This window comes from Phasianus colchicus, chromosome 2 (genome assembly GCF_987193195.1).
Source record: "Phasianus colchicus chromosome 2, bPhaCol1.hap1.1, whole genome shotgun sequence".
NCBI lineage: Eukaryota > Metazoa > Chordata > Aves > Galliformes > Phasianidae > Phasianus > Phasianus colchicus.
The window spans coordinates 49,049,816-49,065,734 of record NC_143437.1 but is presented as its reverse complement, the minus strand read 5'-3'; the positions used below and the strand labels follow the sequence as shown (position 1 = coordinate 49,065,734).

Genomic DNA, 15,919 nt, shown 5'->3' with positions numbered 1-15,919 from the left:
TCTCATAAAGTTCAGATGATATAGGTAATCTTTGAATCAGTATATACATAATTTAGGTGCATGGCACTTTTGGATTAAGTAGCTATTATCCCTATAATATGTATGATTGTCCCTCATAAATACAAATCATATTAAAATATAATATACTGAAATATGAATTAATAAATTAATGTGCAGAAATAGTAAACTCCTATTTCTGTTAAATTTTCTGTAAGCTTGCTATTGACCTTTACTGGGATCCAAAGCTAACAAAAAGAACTTTTACAGAATGCTAACAAAGTTTTTTTTATTGTTTTTAGGAATTCTTATCAGAAAGTGAGAATGGACAACAGAAATTAAACTTGGTAGCATCCAAAGGTGAACTGCTGTGCTCTATTTTGCCAGAGGAGAAGGCTAAAGTTATCTCGGACAAATGCGCTATGGCTAAGGAAGACTGGAAAAATTTTATCACCACCCTCCATCAGAAAGAATCTGCATTGGAGGTATTGAACAAAGTCAGAGTGGGGAAATATTGACTCTTAATTGCCTCTTTGCTTTTTGTTTCAGACCACACATACTTAATAGATATTCTTAAAGATTTCTCATAGTAGCAGTAGGTGTTTATGACACAACGTAATTAATAGTTACTTTCAAGAGGTCTCATTTTTCCTTTTCCATTTTACTCATGTTTACTTACATCCTTCCCACATGAACTTACTTTAAGTGGGGTGTTTTATGTGGAAGGGTGTTGTTAAGAGTAACTGAGAGCAGCAAAGACAGCAATGGCTGAAATTACCGTAAGCATTAAAAAAGTATTGGATTACCAGAATACATTAAAATACATTTTAAAAAACTTATAACCCTGAATTCTGACGCCAGTGCTGATTGAAGCTCCAGTACTGTGAGTAAACATCATCACTTTTACTGTAAACTGATGGTACGTAAACAATTTGAACAACTTTCTAAACACACCTCAGTGCCCTTCTCTGTTCACAATTCACAATTCAGCCAGCACATATTCGCATATACAGCTTTACAGTGTTCTCTCTTTTAACTTTGTAGGTTTTAAGGTCAAAAAGTCTTGGCTGAAATTCCTTGCATTTCATAGAAGAATTAAAGTTCTTAGACCTTCCTATTTTGGAACAGTAATGTCTAGTCAGCTGAGAAAAAAAGTGTAAATAGATTTAGTATGTTGTAAAATAAGGTTTTTTCAAAGAAAATTCTTGGGTAGAAGAAGGCAACTTTCCTCATCTCAGGATAGCCATTGGAGCCATTGGAAGGAAGACTTCCTTAGATGTTAATCTTTTTGAGCACAGCATTTTTCAGTCTCATAGGACTAGTCTTACAGTATGACGTTAAAATTGTGAGGCTAAGAAGAAAACATAGTCAGTCTGAAAACATATAGATAAAATAACCAGGACATAGAAACTATCCTGTTTGGGTTTCTATTCCATATGCGTTTTTTTTTTCAGGTGCCCATTTTAATAATGCAGAATAACCCTATGAGAAAATTATGCAGGCACTAAAGGAACGCCTACATTTAAAACCAAGACTTTATACTGAAAGAAAATATAATCAGAAATGAGCCTTGGGATAAGGTTAAGCGTAGTCAAACAGCCCTTAGGAATAATGGCAGGCCTTTAAAAGTGGGTTGGTGTGAATGACTGCAAGGAGTTGTAAGATAACTTCCCAAAGTAGCCTTGCTTCACACACTCATAGTTGTGTTAGATAGACTTCTGTTCAAAGCTAAAGTCAGAGCTTTGTAAAGCTTTTAGTTCAGATGAAAGAGAAGCAGAGCCAGTATCATCTTATTTTGAACAACTGTGCTGGTATTTGGCTGTAATAGTGCATATTTTGTGTGTACTTGATCTGTGGGTTGTGCATTACAATTATATTCAGTGTAGTGGAATTCTTCATAAACTTGTGTGTGCATCACATGCTTTCTCAGAACTTAAAGATCCAGATGAAGGACTTTGAAGCAACTGCTGAGCCTCTGACAGAATGGCTGAACACAACAGAAAAGATGGTACAAGGGAGTAGCAGTCGTCTCCATGACCTTCCTTCCAAGAGGAGAGAACAGCAAAAGTTGCAGGTGATTTCTTAACTTCTTAAATAGAGCCAGCATTTCATCATCCATTCTGCTGGCCTCATTGATGTGTTACAAGAGCTTGATCATTCTGTCATCCTTCATCTCTCTCTAAATAAGATGAGAACTATTTTCAAGAATTGCTTTTGATGGTCCTGTTCTGTCAGTGTTTGCATCTCCGAATTTCTTAGGACACACTGCTTTATTGCTATAAACGTATGGTGTGCTTTTTTCAGTACACTTGCTGTTTGTCATTTCTGTTTTTCATGGGCGATCCAAACTTCTCTTTTGTCTGCTTTCTTGCACTCACTTGTAATATTTATGTGCCTGTGCTTTACAGTCTGTCCTTGAGGAAATAAGCTGCCACGAGCATCAGCTCAACAGGCTAAAGGAGAAAGCTCAGCAGCTGTTGGAAGAGCAAGCTGTCAGCAAAAGCTTTATGCGCAGAGTGTCTCAATTGTCTTCACAATACCTTACTCTAAGCAATCTGACAAAGGTAAAGCACTCACTGTATTTGCTCTTAAGTTGTTTCTTTGATGTGTGTGGGGTAAGACTGAAATGTGAAATGCTATGGTTGTCCTCCGTCCCTGCTCTGTGGTATGTCTGAGCAATGATCTTTTGTGCTGGCTTTAGAGAGTGAGAAATAAAGACCTATATAATTCCATGGGTTGTCAATAAAATGCAATTGTTTTGTTTTTGTTTTTCCAAAAAATGTAATTAAAAACACAGCCTGGTTGTCAACAATTTTCTCCTCAAGAAATGTGCTTTTCATTTTCATTTTTTCAGTAACTAAAGACAAGTGGCACCTAGAAAAGTTTTTTTTCCTACTTTAAAGGAGTTGTAGGTTTGTTTGTTGGGTTGTTTTTCTTTTGTTTTTTAGATGGAAATGTTGTTAGTGAATTACATCCTGTAAAGATGACTAGCTGTTTGCATTGTATTTTTGTTTAAAACTTAGAGTTTGACCTTCAATATTGTTTTAAAATTATTACCCATGCTTGTGAAGGGTCAGTAAGAGCATGGGTCATAATACTCTAATTCGTAAGGGTAGGAACAGTTAGTTTAACCTAACTGTTTTGCTGAGTTGTACTCAGCATTAAATATTCCAACTATCTCTCTTGTTTTATCAGGTTAGGTCTTCACATCAGAACTGTCATTTTTCATATTGTGCTAGTCATGAAGAAGGCATTGAATTCGGCTTATGGTTACTACAGTAATAAGTGTTATGGGATAACAATCCAGTTAACAAAGTATTTGCTTGAGTAATTGCAGAATTATTTTTGTTTTTAATTTCTATCTTTTGTCTGTGAGTAAAATTATAAAGTATCCCTAGATCTGTGTGACTTACTGGAAGCGTGAAAGGGAAAGAAAGACACACGAGTTATTAATGTTGGTTAATGTGGACAGAAATTGTAGGAAATGTTAGGATGTGAAGATGGTGTCTGAGGCAGAAGATACATGTGCTCCAAACAGTGAGGGAAATCCCAGAGTTCCTTAGATAGCCATGAATGTCTGAGAGAAATCCCTCTCTAACTTTCTTAGCTCATTTCAATAGCCTGACTTTATGTCAATAGGTTGGACCTATTCTTCTGGTTCTGGAAACCAGTGGGAGTTGCAGAGGAAAAAAGAAATCTTTCAGTATCAATAAAGTAATGTTGCTGCAGTGGCATGGCTTCACATGCTTATATCTGTGTTGTGCATGGATAGATTTCACAAGTTATCTTCAAGTCCTTGAATAGGTACGGGGAAATAAATAATCCTTTGAACACCTACTGATTCTGATTGCTGTATGAATTGTAGGAAAAGGTGTCCAAAATGGATAGGGTCGTAGCAGAGCACCAGCAGTTCTCTCATGATTTCAAGGACCTCCAAGACTGGGTGGCTGATGCAATTCACATGCTGGAGTCGTACTGTCATCCCACTGCTGACAAAAATGTTCTGGACAGTCGAATGTTAAAGCTGGAGGTACGTAAACAGATGTAGCATCTGTTGATAAAACTGTGCAGAAAATAATAAAAGTCAGTGCAGAGAAAACAACACTTTGGTGTCCGTATTTTGACTAGCTCAAAATTTGAGACAAACCATCCAAATTATAGGGATGTCACAAAAAGATTTTGTTCATTGCTTTGGGTTCGTACTTTCATGCTTGTCATGATTTTATATGCTGCAAGCTAAGAGCTTCTAGCTCAGTTGCACAGTTGATATTGTTATTGAGCTTCTGTGTTACAAAAATTTGTTTTGCAGGCAGATCCCAGTGTTGCAGAACAATACTTTGGCTCTGTAGAAGAGTTTTTTTCATCACATCTTTTTTTTTTTTTTTTTTTCCCTCTGAATAAATCTTCCAATTTTCCCTCTAAATGACATTCTTTTCAGAATGTTTCCACTATTCTTTGTCTGATGCACTGGAAGTATCTGCATAGATTTTGTATCTAGTTAACATATTCATGTCCACTTAATGATAAAAAATAGAACAAAATCTACTTACTTTTTAGGGACTGCTAACATTGAAACAAGAAAAGGAAATCCAGATGAAAATAATTCTGACAAGAGGAGAATCTGTTGTGCAAAATACTTCTCTGGAGGGAGTACAAGTGATTGAACAGCAGCTACATACCCTAAAGGACAGCTGGGCTTCTCTTCTGTCTGCGTGTATCCGGTGCAAGAGGTAAAAAGCATATGAGGTGCATAGTGATGCACTGCCAAATGTTTTTAAAAGTTTATACACAGTTTTATTATTTCAAGAGTCAAATTAATGAAAATAACTGCATGTGCCTAACACTGCAAGTCTGGAAGCCTTAAATGACCTATTTCAATTAAATAGAAAAAGGAGAGACAAGATTGAGGAGCTAAACTTCATTAACACTGGCAGTATTCTTTTAAAAGAATATTCATAAACAGTCTATACATTTTATTCTGAATTGCACAAAATGTATTAAATTTTTCTTAATATTAAGTGTAATGGTTGTTCTATCAGCGTACTATCTGGTTTTCTACTTGTTAAATTTTACAGGAGATACTTTAATTACAGTGTCCAATAGTGATGATTACAGAAGAAACGCTGAAAGTGATAAAGAAAATCAGAAAAATAAATGCAGACTTGTATAGTGGAGAATAACTAGTTGGAAATATTTCAATTTAAAACAATTAAACATTATAGTGCAGCTGCAGAAAATTTCTGATTTTAGGTTTTATGCTTCCTATTCCATTTTATTTACTAAACTTAGCACATGTCACCTAGCTACATCATTTCATGGATCTCAGAAGTTTGAAAACTTCAGTTCTGTCTATCATCTAATCAGTGTTCCTAATTAAATCCTGTAGGAGTTTAACATTTATGTCTCTGTCTAGCTTGTGATACTTGTATCATGGTCCATAATAACTACATATAACAATATCTCAATACTTAACTAGCATGAAAACATCCACTATAAAAAAAATGTGTATTTTTAAATTACAGTCAACTGGAAGGAGCTCTCTCCAAATGGACAAGTTACCAGGATGATGTTCGCCAGTTTACCAGCTGGATGGATAAAGTAGAAGCAAGCATGAATTCTTCTCAAAGGCAGTATGCTGAACTGAGGGAAAAAACAGCTGCCCTCAGCAAAGCAAAGGTGTGTTTGCTTTACAGTGAATCAGCAACAAACAGATACCAGCAACAAAAAAAGGCTGACTAACTGCAAGATTAATCTGCAGTTCATTTTAATGCTGCTCATTCTTAAAAGCATCTTTCTCTTTTGATTTTGCAGCTACTCAGTGAAGAAGTGTTGAGTCACAGCAGTCTGTTGGAGACAATTGAAGTAAAAGGCAGTGGAATGGCTGAGCATTATGTCACTCAGCTTGAACTCCAGGAACTTCAGGAGCGGTATAAGTTGCTCAAAGACAGAACAAGGGTACAGTTTTTCTTTACAGCACTTCACTTTTTCTTTTTTTTTTTGGGGGGGAGGGGGGGGGGGGGGGGTTGTGTTTTTTTTGACAATTAGGAATTTTTAATTGATCACTTTTTTCTTTTTTTTTTCTTTTTTTTTTACAGTTAAATTAAGGGTTTGGAGGAAGCTATAACTTAATGTATGTGACTACTTAGTGTTTGTACCACTGAGCTTCAGATCTTTCCAGAAAGGTTCTGAAGACCTGAATCTGAAAAATTCCTCAAGCTAATAGTTTGAGAAGTTCTCTGTCAAAAGTCTAAATGACTTAGTTTAAATATGATTTTACTCATTGTGACTGAAAAGTTGGAAGTGTATCTGAATACCTCTGGTTTGCATAAATAATAATAATAAAGTTTTGCAATAAATGTAGTTAGACAATCAAGTAAACCAAAAGGTTTTGACGATTCGAGAATCTTACTGCTGAACACAAACATTATTACCAAGCAAACTGACTGTAATGCCAAAAGATTCAACAGGGATTGGACTTGATCCTTGTGGGTCCATTCCAACCTGGAAAAGATTAAAGCACACACAGATAAAGCAAAGTTTACCTATTTATTTAAGAGATCAGAAAAAAATTCTAAGCTCTTGTTGACAACCTCAGTAAAGTTAACTTAAATCAGTATAAAAATTAAACAGTTCTTTTGTTTTTATACACTGAGGTGTTACTTAATAGTGATCATAGATTGAATCTCACAAATCACAAGCTTAGATAACAAATCTTTAAGAATAAGTATACTATGCTCACACTTGAGCTCTCTTTCCTTGTTTTTGATCAAGCCATCCTCAGAATGCAGACACACGTGAATTTTAGGAAAACTCCGTGTAAGATAAAAACTCTTCACCTTGATGTCATTACTGGATTTATGTTTTCTTGGTTCAGTGATACTCTAAGATACATATCTGTAAATATTTTTTACAAACAGGAGGCAGTAAAAAAAGCTGAAGAACTGCTTAACTTACATCAGGGGTATCAAAGAAATCTGAAGGCATTTGAAACATGGCTGGAGGAGGAACAGGAAAAACTTAGCTGCTTATCACACCTTGAAGGTGATACCCAGAAACAAGAGGCAACACTCCGAGATCTACAGGTACAACGTGTGTGACATTGTAACTAAAACAATAATGGAATAATATTATCCCTAACATTTTTTTTTTTTTTCATTTGAGAGCATCTTGAGAGCACGTTATGTCTAAGCAATTTTTTGCTTAAAATTGGATCCATTAAAGGCAGTGCAAACACTGACACTCATTTCTGGAAAGTATCAGACTTCTAATGAATTCTTCGGTTAAGTTAATACTTTTTTTTCAAGCACTGAACTTATTTTAGATGTTGGTCTGCACTGTGGATACTTTTCTCTCTGTTTCATAGCATACCAAAAGTATTATTTTCTTTGAGTTTCCATCTTTTGTTGCTTATAGTCCAATATTATAAGCAATACTTACTTGCCTACTTCAGGCAGTTCTGGTCATCTAGTTTGCCTCTGATGGTTTCAACAGTTTACAGGCTGGTTCAGCCTCGTTCCATGACTAATGGGGCAGGAGGACCCATGGACCCATACTCTGGGAAAGGAGAAAATGGGGAAAAAGTAAGGAAATGGGCCTAAAAACAAAACAGTGGCAACCACCTAAAGAAGAAGGTTAATTTACTAAATATGATATTAAAATGCAAGATAACACAATATAATACAATATGGTTGGAACTGAAGCTAATAAATCAAATTAAATGAGAGAAAGTGTGTCCAAAAACTGAAGGCCTTATGCTAGTGCTGAAGGTGAGATGGCTAGGAAGTATACACACTGCAGAGATGATCAGAAAGGATGAGGGGACTTCTCATGACTGACCAGCAGTTTTATCTTTCCCTCTGAATGGAAAATGGAAACAGAACAGTGAACAGTCCTCTGGGATATGTAGTTCTCTTCTGAGAACCAGGTAATCAGAAAATAGGCAGTCCACTGAACTGAAGCATTAAGTCTTTAACTCCCAGTGCACTACATGATGTTATGATGTAGAATACTGTTTCCTAAGCAGGTTGGCATACTTTCTAATCAAGTTCTAATCAGCATGAAAAATTCATGTATATCCAGAAGAATTTATAAAGAATTATTTTCTAATAGTATATCAAACACATATATAAATAAGTAGGTATGTTAATTTTGAAAGAATGAAGCTTCACCTTATTCCTTGCTTTTATTAGAGATATAATTTCAGAGTTAGTCTCAGAGTGTCTTTGCCACAGCTGGAAACTTTTGAATTTAAGTTTATGATAAATGGATTGCAGCCTGTCATGACAGTTCAGGCAACTACTGTTTCAGAACTCATAAAAAGGAGGAGAAGGAGTTTAATGCATATGCTGTCAAAAATTTTCAGGAATTCATTTGTCCCTAATACCAATACTGGGTTTGCTTTTTAAGTGATCATGCCATCAAATTGTTCTTAGTGTAATGTGTTTTCAACCATAGAGTCCTAAAAGTAATGACTGTTTCACTTGAGGTAACTGTTTTTGTCTGAAGTAGAACCAGGACTTCATGTGAAACATGTAATAAAAATTGTTTATGTTAGTATGTTTCCATAACTCTGCCTTTACAGGAGCTGCAGGTCCACTGTGCAGAGGGGCAAGCATTACTGAATGCTGCTGTCCGTGCCAGAGAAGAGGTGATTCCTTGGGGCATGCCGCAGATAGAAGACAGAGCCTTGGAATCCGTACGGCAGGACTGGCAAGTTTATCAGCACAATCTTTCTGAAGCAAGAAGCCAATTAAATGCTACTGTGAGCAGACTGAGGTTAATGGAGAAAAAACTTCAGAAGGTTAATGACTGGATAACAGAACTAGAGGAGAAAGTTGCTATCAGGACTGGAAGGCAGTCTGGTAGAGCAACGAAGGAGATGCAGCTTCAACAAATGAAGGTAAAGAATATAGTTAAGGAATTCCTGAAACAAAATACCATGTGAGTTTTCTGCATCAATGCTTACTATCAAAATTTCAGAAAATCTTTCAATAAACTCTGAGTGCATTCCCCCATTCTACTGATTAAAATATGTCTGTACCAATGTTGAAATCTCATAAGGAGATCGGGAATTCATATGCTCTGTGGAAAGTAAAGACATTTTGGATCCTGAAGGAAGAAGGAGTTAACACAGTAACAAAAGTAGAATGTAATGAATTATGTTTTGAATTCTCTGCTGTATTGATGTAGTAGTACTTCTTTGTCACTACAAGGAGAAGACATTGTTCTAAATAAACACAGGAAGTAGGCTGGTGAAGATTTAAGGTTCTGTTTTATGATCTCTTTTAAAATGCAGACAACACAAAAACTGTAGGAAGTCCAGCTTGTGTTTCTGTTATTATTCAGAAAAAAATACTAAACGTACTGCAATAAAATACAGACAATACTGTTGCAACTCCATATTTATAATCATGTATTTGTTTTCCCTTCAGCGATTTCCTAACTTAATTGCAACTAAATTCCTGTTGTGTTTAAGTCATTTGAATTAGCCGTATAAACTGGATTATGTTTTTTGTCATAGAAATGGCATGAAGAAGTTACAGTATACAAAGATGATGTGGAGGAAGTTGGAATATTAGCTCAACAAATACTAGAGGAAGGTCTCACTACCAGTGGAATGGGAAGCCAGGCTACGCAGCTTACATCTCGATATCAAACTCTTCTTCTTCGTATCTTGGTGAGTTATGAAAGTTAATTCATTAACATCATAAATTGTCATCTTAGAAGCAAGTATAGATTGAATTTCATAATTAGACTTTAACAAACTTTATTCATTACTGTAGACTACATAATATAATGTTGTCATGGTCAAGGGCCTTTTGTCTGCCACAAGGTAGCTAGGCCCTCCTCACCCCTCCCCTGCCAGAAGCTGGCAGAAAAGTGAGAAGGAAGAGTAGGGATAAACTGTTTTACTAAAAATGGTAAAAGAATGTGATATAATGCAATGTAAAAAGAACTGAGAGTAGTGAATCAAACAAATGGGAAATAAAAAATATCTCCAAAGCACACTACAAATTCAATCGGAACAGAAAAAGGGACGTCCTCACATCACTATATCACTTCTTCCCAGATACCACGTGGGAAGGACCAAAGAACTCTGGGAACTTTAGTAATACAGGGAACTGTACTTCCTCAGCATCCATCCTGATTCCTTCAGTTCACTGCATGATGTCATGATATGATATATGTATGGAAACAATGATAAATGTTCTTATTTTTATCTATGTATTTATATAGATATATATATGCTCACACATATATTTATGTGTACACATATACATATATAAATTTACACACAAGCAGGCACACATATATAGATCTCATTGGACTAAATGTGTTAGAGAATGATATTAAAACCCTTTCAAATATATTCAGATTTGATCACATATGATTACTAATCTTTTTTGATAGTATCAGGAGAGAAATTCAGAATTCAGGAGATTTAAATGCTGTGTTGTGACTGGGGAAATGTTTTTCAGGTTATCATTGAAAGACATAGGTATGGGAAATTTGAATTGGTAAGGTAAAATGTTTAGTCAGACACTGTAAAATACTGTATAATCATGAGCCACAACACAAGTTGCAAAATAGAAGTACCTTTTCAGTTGTTTAGGATTAACCCAGTTTTAGTATAAACGACTGTGATATGTACACCCTGAGAAGACTTCCGTGATAATTATCCATTCAGTATTAAGGACTCAAAATCTTATGTGTTTAATGTGTTTAATCTTAGTATAGCAGGTTTTATTAATAAATGGCAGTCTATTGCAATCTCTAGTCAATATCAATGAAAAGCATCAAGGTGGTTCTTGTTTTATCCTCTAACCTCTGTATTTGTTTTGAAGGAACAAACAAAGTTTTTGGAAGAAGAGATACGCAGTATGGAGGAGTCAGAATTGGCTTTTAGTGCTTACAAAAATTGGTATGGAGCTACTAACAAGGACTTCAGAAATGTGATCACCAAGTTTGATGTGTTGGATAAAACAGCAATGGAGAGAAAAGTGCAGAAACTAGAGGTACAGCTTTGTTGGACATAGCTATTGCTTGTCTTCAGTTTCTGTTCACCAAAAAAATGCCCATGTTTTGACACGTATCTTAACAGCTGCTCAAAATCCTAACTTCACCCTGCCCGGAGAAATAAACAAGATAAAGATCATCCAGTATAAAGCTTTGTGTTCTCATATCATAGGTACATTACATCACACTTCGGTTGTTGAGGTTATGGATAGTCTTAAATAATGTGATACTGTCTTTCCATAAGGCATGTTTCTGATATTTTGTTTCATTTAAAGCTTAAATACATTTCCTTCTCAACTCATCCTGTCATGTAAATTTTAAACCATCACATACTGTGGCAAGAAATACATCCTCTTTCTCATCATTGAAATAACTCCACAGTAAAGCTAGAATTTTTTTTTCTGCTTCCTTCTAGTTTATCACACCGTAACACCAGGTAATTTTATAATGAAAAGACCATTTGATTTCACTAGCAATTCCTTGTGTCCTTAAAAAACAACAACAAAAAACAAACAACTGTTATCCTCTCACTGATAATAAAATTGCACGGAATAAAAGATAAAAGAGCTTGCATCAATTTTCACTTAATTGATTTTCTTCACAGCTGCTTTTGAGTGATATGGACATAGGCCACAGTTTACTGAAATCTGCCCGTGAGAAGGGGGAGCGAGCTATAAAATACATGGAAGAAAATGATGTTGACTGCTTAAGAAAAGAAATTGGAGATCACGTGGAACAGCTTGAAGATTTAGCTGGTTCAATCAGGAAAGAGCATGTGACTTCGGAGAAGTACCTTCAGCTGGCAAAGGAGTTCTCAGACAAGTACAGGGCACAAACCCAGTGGCTCACGGAGTACCAAGCCATGTTGCGTACGCCAGTGGAGCCAAAGTGTGAACTCTATGAGAAAAAGGCGCAGTTGTCCAAATACAAGGTAAAAAAGTGATTGTATTATCATCCTATTTAATGAATTTTGGCAGAGACTCTCAATAAATCTTCCGATGCAAATGTCTGTTCAAATTTCCTCAATAGATTTATACCTCTGATCTGAATCTCTAAAAGCAGCATCAATTTGAAAACATGCATAATTTGATATCTGAAGCAGAATGAGTACATAGATTTGCAATGACAGTGTTTTAATAAGGCTTCTGCATTTGAAAATTCTATTATTACCTACACATATGATGAATTCCATTGATGTCAGCAGAGTTAACTGCCTTTTAAGCAAGGATGAAAATTAATTGATCTTCTCTGCAGATACTGCTTCAGTCTGCATTAGTTTTATGAACTTTTTGCTTAAATCTGCTGATCCCAGTTCAAATGACATCCAGGACAGTCAGCTTCTATGGCCTCCTCTTTAGCTAGCATTTCAATGAAGCTTCTTCCCTCCACCCCCAGAAAATAATTGACAAAACAAGTGTTGTCTCTTTTAATAATGCTTTTGTGAAATACTCCAGGGTTCCAGATTTTTCATTATATGTATTCTGAGTCTGGCTGGAATGGAGCTAACTTTCCTCACGTTAGTCTTTACAGCTCTGTGCTTAATATTTATAGCTAAAACAGTGTTGATAACAACACTGATGTTTTTGCTGTTGCTGTGCAGTATTTGCACAGCACCAAGGCTTTCTGCTCAAGTGGCTTCTCCTGCCTTTTCCCCTATCCTCCAAGCTTAAATACTCAAAATCTTATGGTACATCTCTGTGCTTGTTTGCTACAGTTTTGCAGAGCTAGTGTCTCACTGTAATTTCATAGATGCTGCCATGGGCCATACTGTCTGACCCAGGGATAGAACAATGGCATAAAGGAACTCAAACTGGATACACCCGGGAAAACAGTTTTATGCACTCATCTGTATTGTTATTTCTCTATGAGCAGGGATGTAGCAATATCTTATTGCCCACCTGTTTGCAGAATTTGAGCAAGTTTTGTCCCTAACACCCTTTCACTCATAACAGCTTACTGTCCTTTAGCAGCCCCAGGTTATCAGTTGTGCTTCTAGGCACTCTCAATGGGAGAAATTGCTCTCAGGTGCCTGTAGAGCTGTTGTCTAAGGGCAAGGCTTAAAAATGTGATCCAGTAATTGCGACACAGCTTAGTTTATCTGGAAAGGATGATATTTAACATGGTAGAATGCTGTGCTTCAGATCAAAGGTAAATGAATGAAATAGATCTTCAGAGCTCAATACATGTTTTACTATTCTTGCTTGTATTGTAGTCCATACAGCAGACCATTTTGTCCCATGAGCCTTCAATAAAATCAGTGATTGAAAAGGGAGAAGCACTTTTTGATCTGGTGAATGATGTGACTCTAAAGAGCAACATTCAAGACCTTCAGAGCAATTACAACGAACTCTGCAGCACAACAAAGGTAAAAAGTTAGGGAAAAGAAATGAAGTTTCTTCCAAATTTCTCCCCTTTTTAGGAAATTAACTACTTATTTCATAAGTAGTTCACATCTCTGTCCATACCATGGACAGAGCCACTTAGATTTCAGTACTTGTTTAAACCATGTTTCTGCTAAACCTCATACAAACTTCATTTAATCTAGTTCTCATTAATAAATGGAAGTTACCAGAGAAAATGGACTGCAAGACAGATACAATTTAATTCAGCAAGGGCAATATAAATTTAACATTGTTTCATGAGTCATGTTTATATAGTGTTTTGAAAGATCTAACACTATACCTCTAGCAATGATGTGCTCTGTAAACCATGTTAGTCTTAAGTCCCTTTAATTACCAATCTGTCCATCCAATAGCAGATTATTAGACATAATTTTCCTCAGTTAAATGCACTGAAGTGTATAAAAAAATCTTTCTTAAAATGAAAAATATGCTTAAAACCACATTTTAGCTCAGTGTATTTATTCTCACTTTGCATATTACAGTCACAAGCAATCTGTATGTACAAATGCTATGAGCAGCAGGGACTTCACTGTAGCATTTGGTTGGCCATGTGCAGTTTCTCAAACTGTCTGTAATAACTGATTTGAACTTGCCAGTTGACAATGTTCCTGTTTTTAGAGGAATGTGATCCTCACTGTCTTCCAATGCTTTCGAAATATTTTATTTTACCCTGAAGAAAAAGCTGCTTCAGTACCACACATTTTTTTCCCTCAGCTAATCCCTTCAATATCTTCTTTAACTGTCCAATCATATCAGTCAGTCACAGGAATATGAATTTGGAAGAAAACACTCTTACTATATTTTCAACGTCTTGGTATTTTGTTTTTATTCTTCTTAACTTGCCATTTAAATTTGGTTGTTGTGAACTTGCAGGCATGTGTTGAAACCTTAGAGGTGAGAGTAAAAGAGCATGAGGATTACAATAGTGATTTGCAAGAAGGAGAGAAGTGGTTATTACATATGTCTAGCAGGCTGGTTAGCCCTGACCTCATGGAGAGTAACAGTCTTGAAATAATCACTCAGCAACTAGCCAACCACAAGGTGAGTTTGCTGCTTGGGTAAACTGTCTGGTAAATTAGAATTTTTCTTCTTTGCTTCACCAGTGTAAATAATGCAATTTACGTGTTTACTTTGTAGCACTGTATCTTGGATCAAATTGAATCTATACAAGAGCCTTTTGTACACTGATGTTAATTCTGTTTCAGATTTTTTTCTAAGAAGTTCCAAGAAACAGACCACAAAAGATGGAGTAGGGTCATTTTACTCCTAAGGCCTTTTTGTCTCTGATACTTTTAAGGAAATAAATAAATGTTTTTTCCCATATTTTTTTTTCCCCTTCTATTAGATCATTGCATTTCATCCACTGATTTTATTCAAAGTATTGCTATTGCTATTAAAACCTCTCCCTCTCTTCATACACACATTTTGAAACTGAGATTCCAAGAGCAAATGTTGAAACTTTCTACCTCAAAGTAATTAGGGTATTATTCCTTTAGTAATCTCTTTGAATAAAAGTCTGTCCACCAAATTGGATCAAAGGGTCTTTCTACTGTGGAAGAGTTTATTGAATATGACATGATTCAGCATCAGTTTTAGTCCTCGGTACTAGAACACGAGATGTTGCTACAGCTCTGGTGGTAATAAAACAAATGAAGATTAAGAATACTCTGTTTTGGAACATACGCGTATAATGCTTATACACTCAACAGTGTTACTGATGTTTCTTTAGAATACCTACATACAGACTGTTGGCAATAGTTTTTATGTTGAAAATACATTCAAATAGTTCACCTATTGCAATATGCATTGTCTGAAAACTTTTTTCCAAAGCTGAAGAGAAAGACCATTTCAGAAAAAACAATTAGCTTTTAATAAGCTCATTAAAAAGCTGTGATGTAGAACATATTTCAAGTTTAAAATATCTCTTAAAAATTATTTTATCTATTTCTTAGGCTATCATGGAAGAAATTGCTGGATTTGAAGACTGTTTGAACAAACTTAAGAGTAAAGGGGATTATTTGATCAGTCAATGCACAGAACATCTTCAAGCAAAATTTAAGCAAAATATACAAAGCCATCTTCAAGGAACAAGGGACAGCTATTCTGCCATATGTAGCACAGCCCAAAGGGTAAATCTTTCAAAACTGTTTTAAATACAGTTTAAGAACAAACATTATTATTTCTGTAATTACTTGCTGATTGTTAAGAGATAGAAACTTAACTGTTTTAAAACTAGCCTACAAATTACTAATATAGCCTTTCATCGTTACTGTGCTACAGATGAATTCCTTGTGATCTAAATGTTGCCTTGAAGCCAGCATAACTACCTGTGTAATAGCCAGAAGTTCCTACTTAGTATCTCCACAACCTTACTATGTTCAGTTTACAGTGGCTTCTGAGCAGTCACAGCCAAGAAAATAGAGGTACTCCTAATTTCAAAGCTAGAGAGAAAATTACACTGATACATAAATAACTGCTCTTAATTTTGTGCAAAGAAATACTGT

At 35.6% G+C, this 15,919-nt stretch overlaps 1 protein-coding gene across 10 annotated transcripts in view; it reads left to right on the top strand.

Annotated features, from left to right (window-relative positions):
* Positions 1 to 15,919, top strand: part of SYNE1 (spectrin repeat containing nuclear envelope protein 1) — a 289,372-nt gene that overhangs the window by 145,730 nt on the left and 127,723 nt on the right. For 9 of the 10 annotated variants that reach the window (XM_090135604.1, XM_090135608.1, XM_090135612.1 and 6 more), the window contains exons 57-71: positions 300 to 482; positions 1,928 to 2,071; positions 2,406 to 2,561; positions 3,863 to 4,027; positions 4,555 to 4,727; positions 5,520 to 5,673; positions 5,809 to 5,952; positions 6,915 to 7,079; positions 8,579 to 8,896; positions 9,518 to 9,673; positions 10,842 to 11,012; positions 11,618 to 11,944; positions 13,226 to 13,378; positions 14,289 to 14,456; positions 15,368 to 15,544. In XM_090135604.1, coding sequence (XP_089991730.1) covers positions 300 to 482; positions 1,928 to 2,071; positions 2,406 to 2,561; positions 3,863 to 4,027; positions 4,555 to 4,727; positions 5,520 to 5,673; positions 5,809 to 5,952; positions 6,915 to 7,079; positions 8,579 to 8,896; positions 9,518 to 9,673; positions 10,842 to 11,012; positions 11,618 to 11,944; positions 13,226 to 13,378; positions 14,289 to 14,456; positions 15,368 to 15,544 — 2,754 coding nt within the window. The remainder of the gene's footprint in view (positions 1 to 299; positions 483 to 1,927; positions 2,072 to 2,405; positions 2,562 to 3,862; positions 4,028 to 4,554; positions 4,728 to 5,519; positions 5,674 to 5,808; positions 5,953 to 6,914; positions 7,080 to 8,578; positions 8,897 to 9,517; positions 9,674 to 10,841; positions 11,013 to 11,617; positions 11,945 to 13,225; positions 13,379 to 14,288; positions 14,457 to 15,367; positions 15,545 to 15,919) is intronic. The other variant, XM_090135609.1, reaches the window with a different exon arrangement.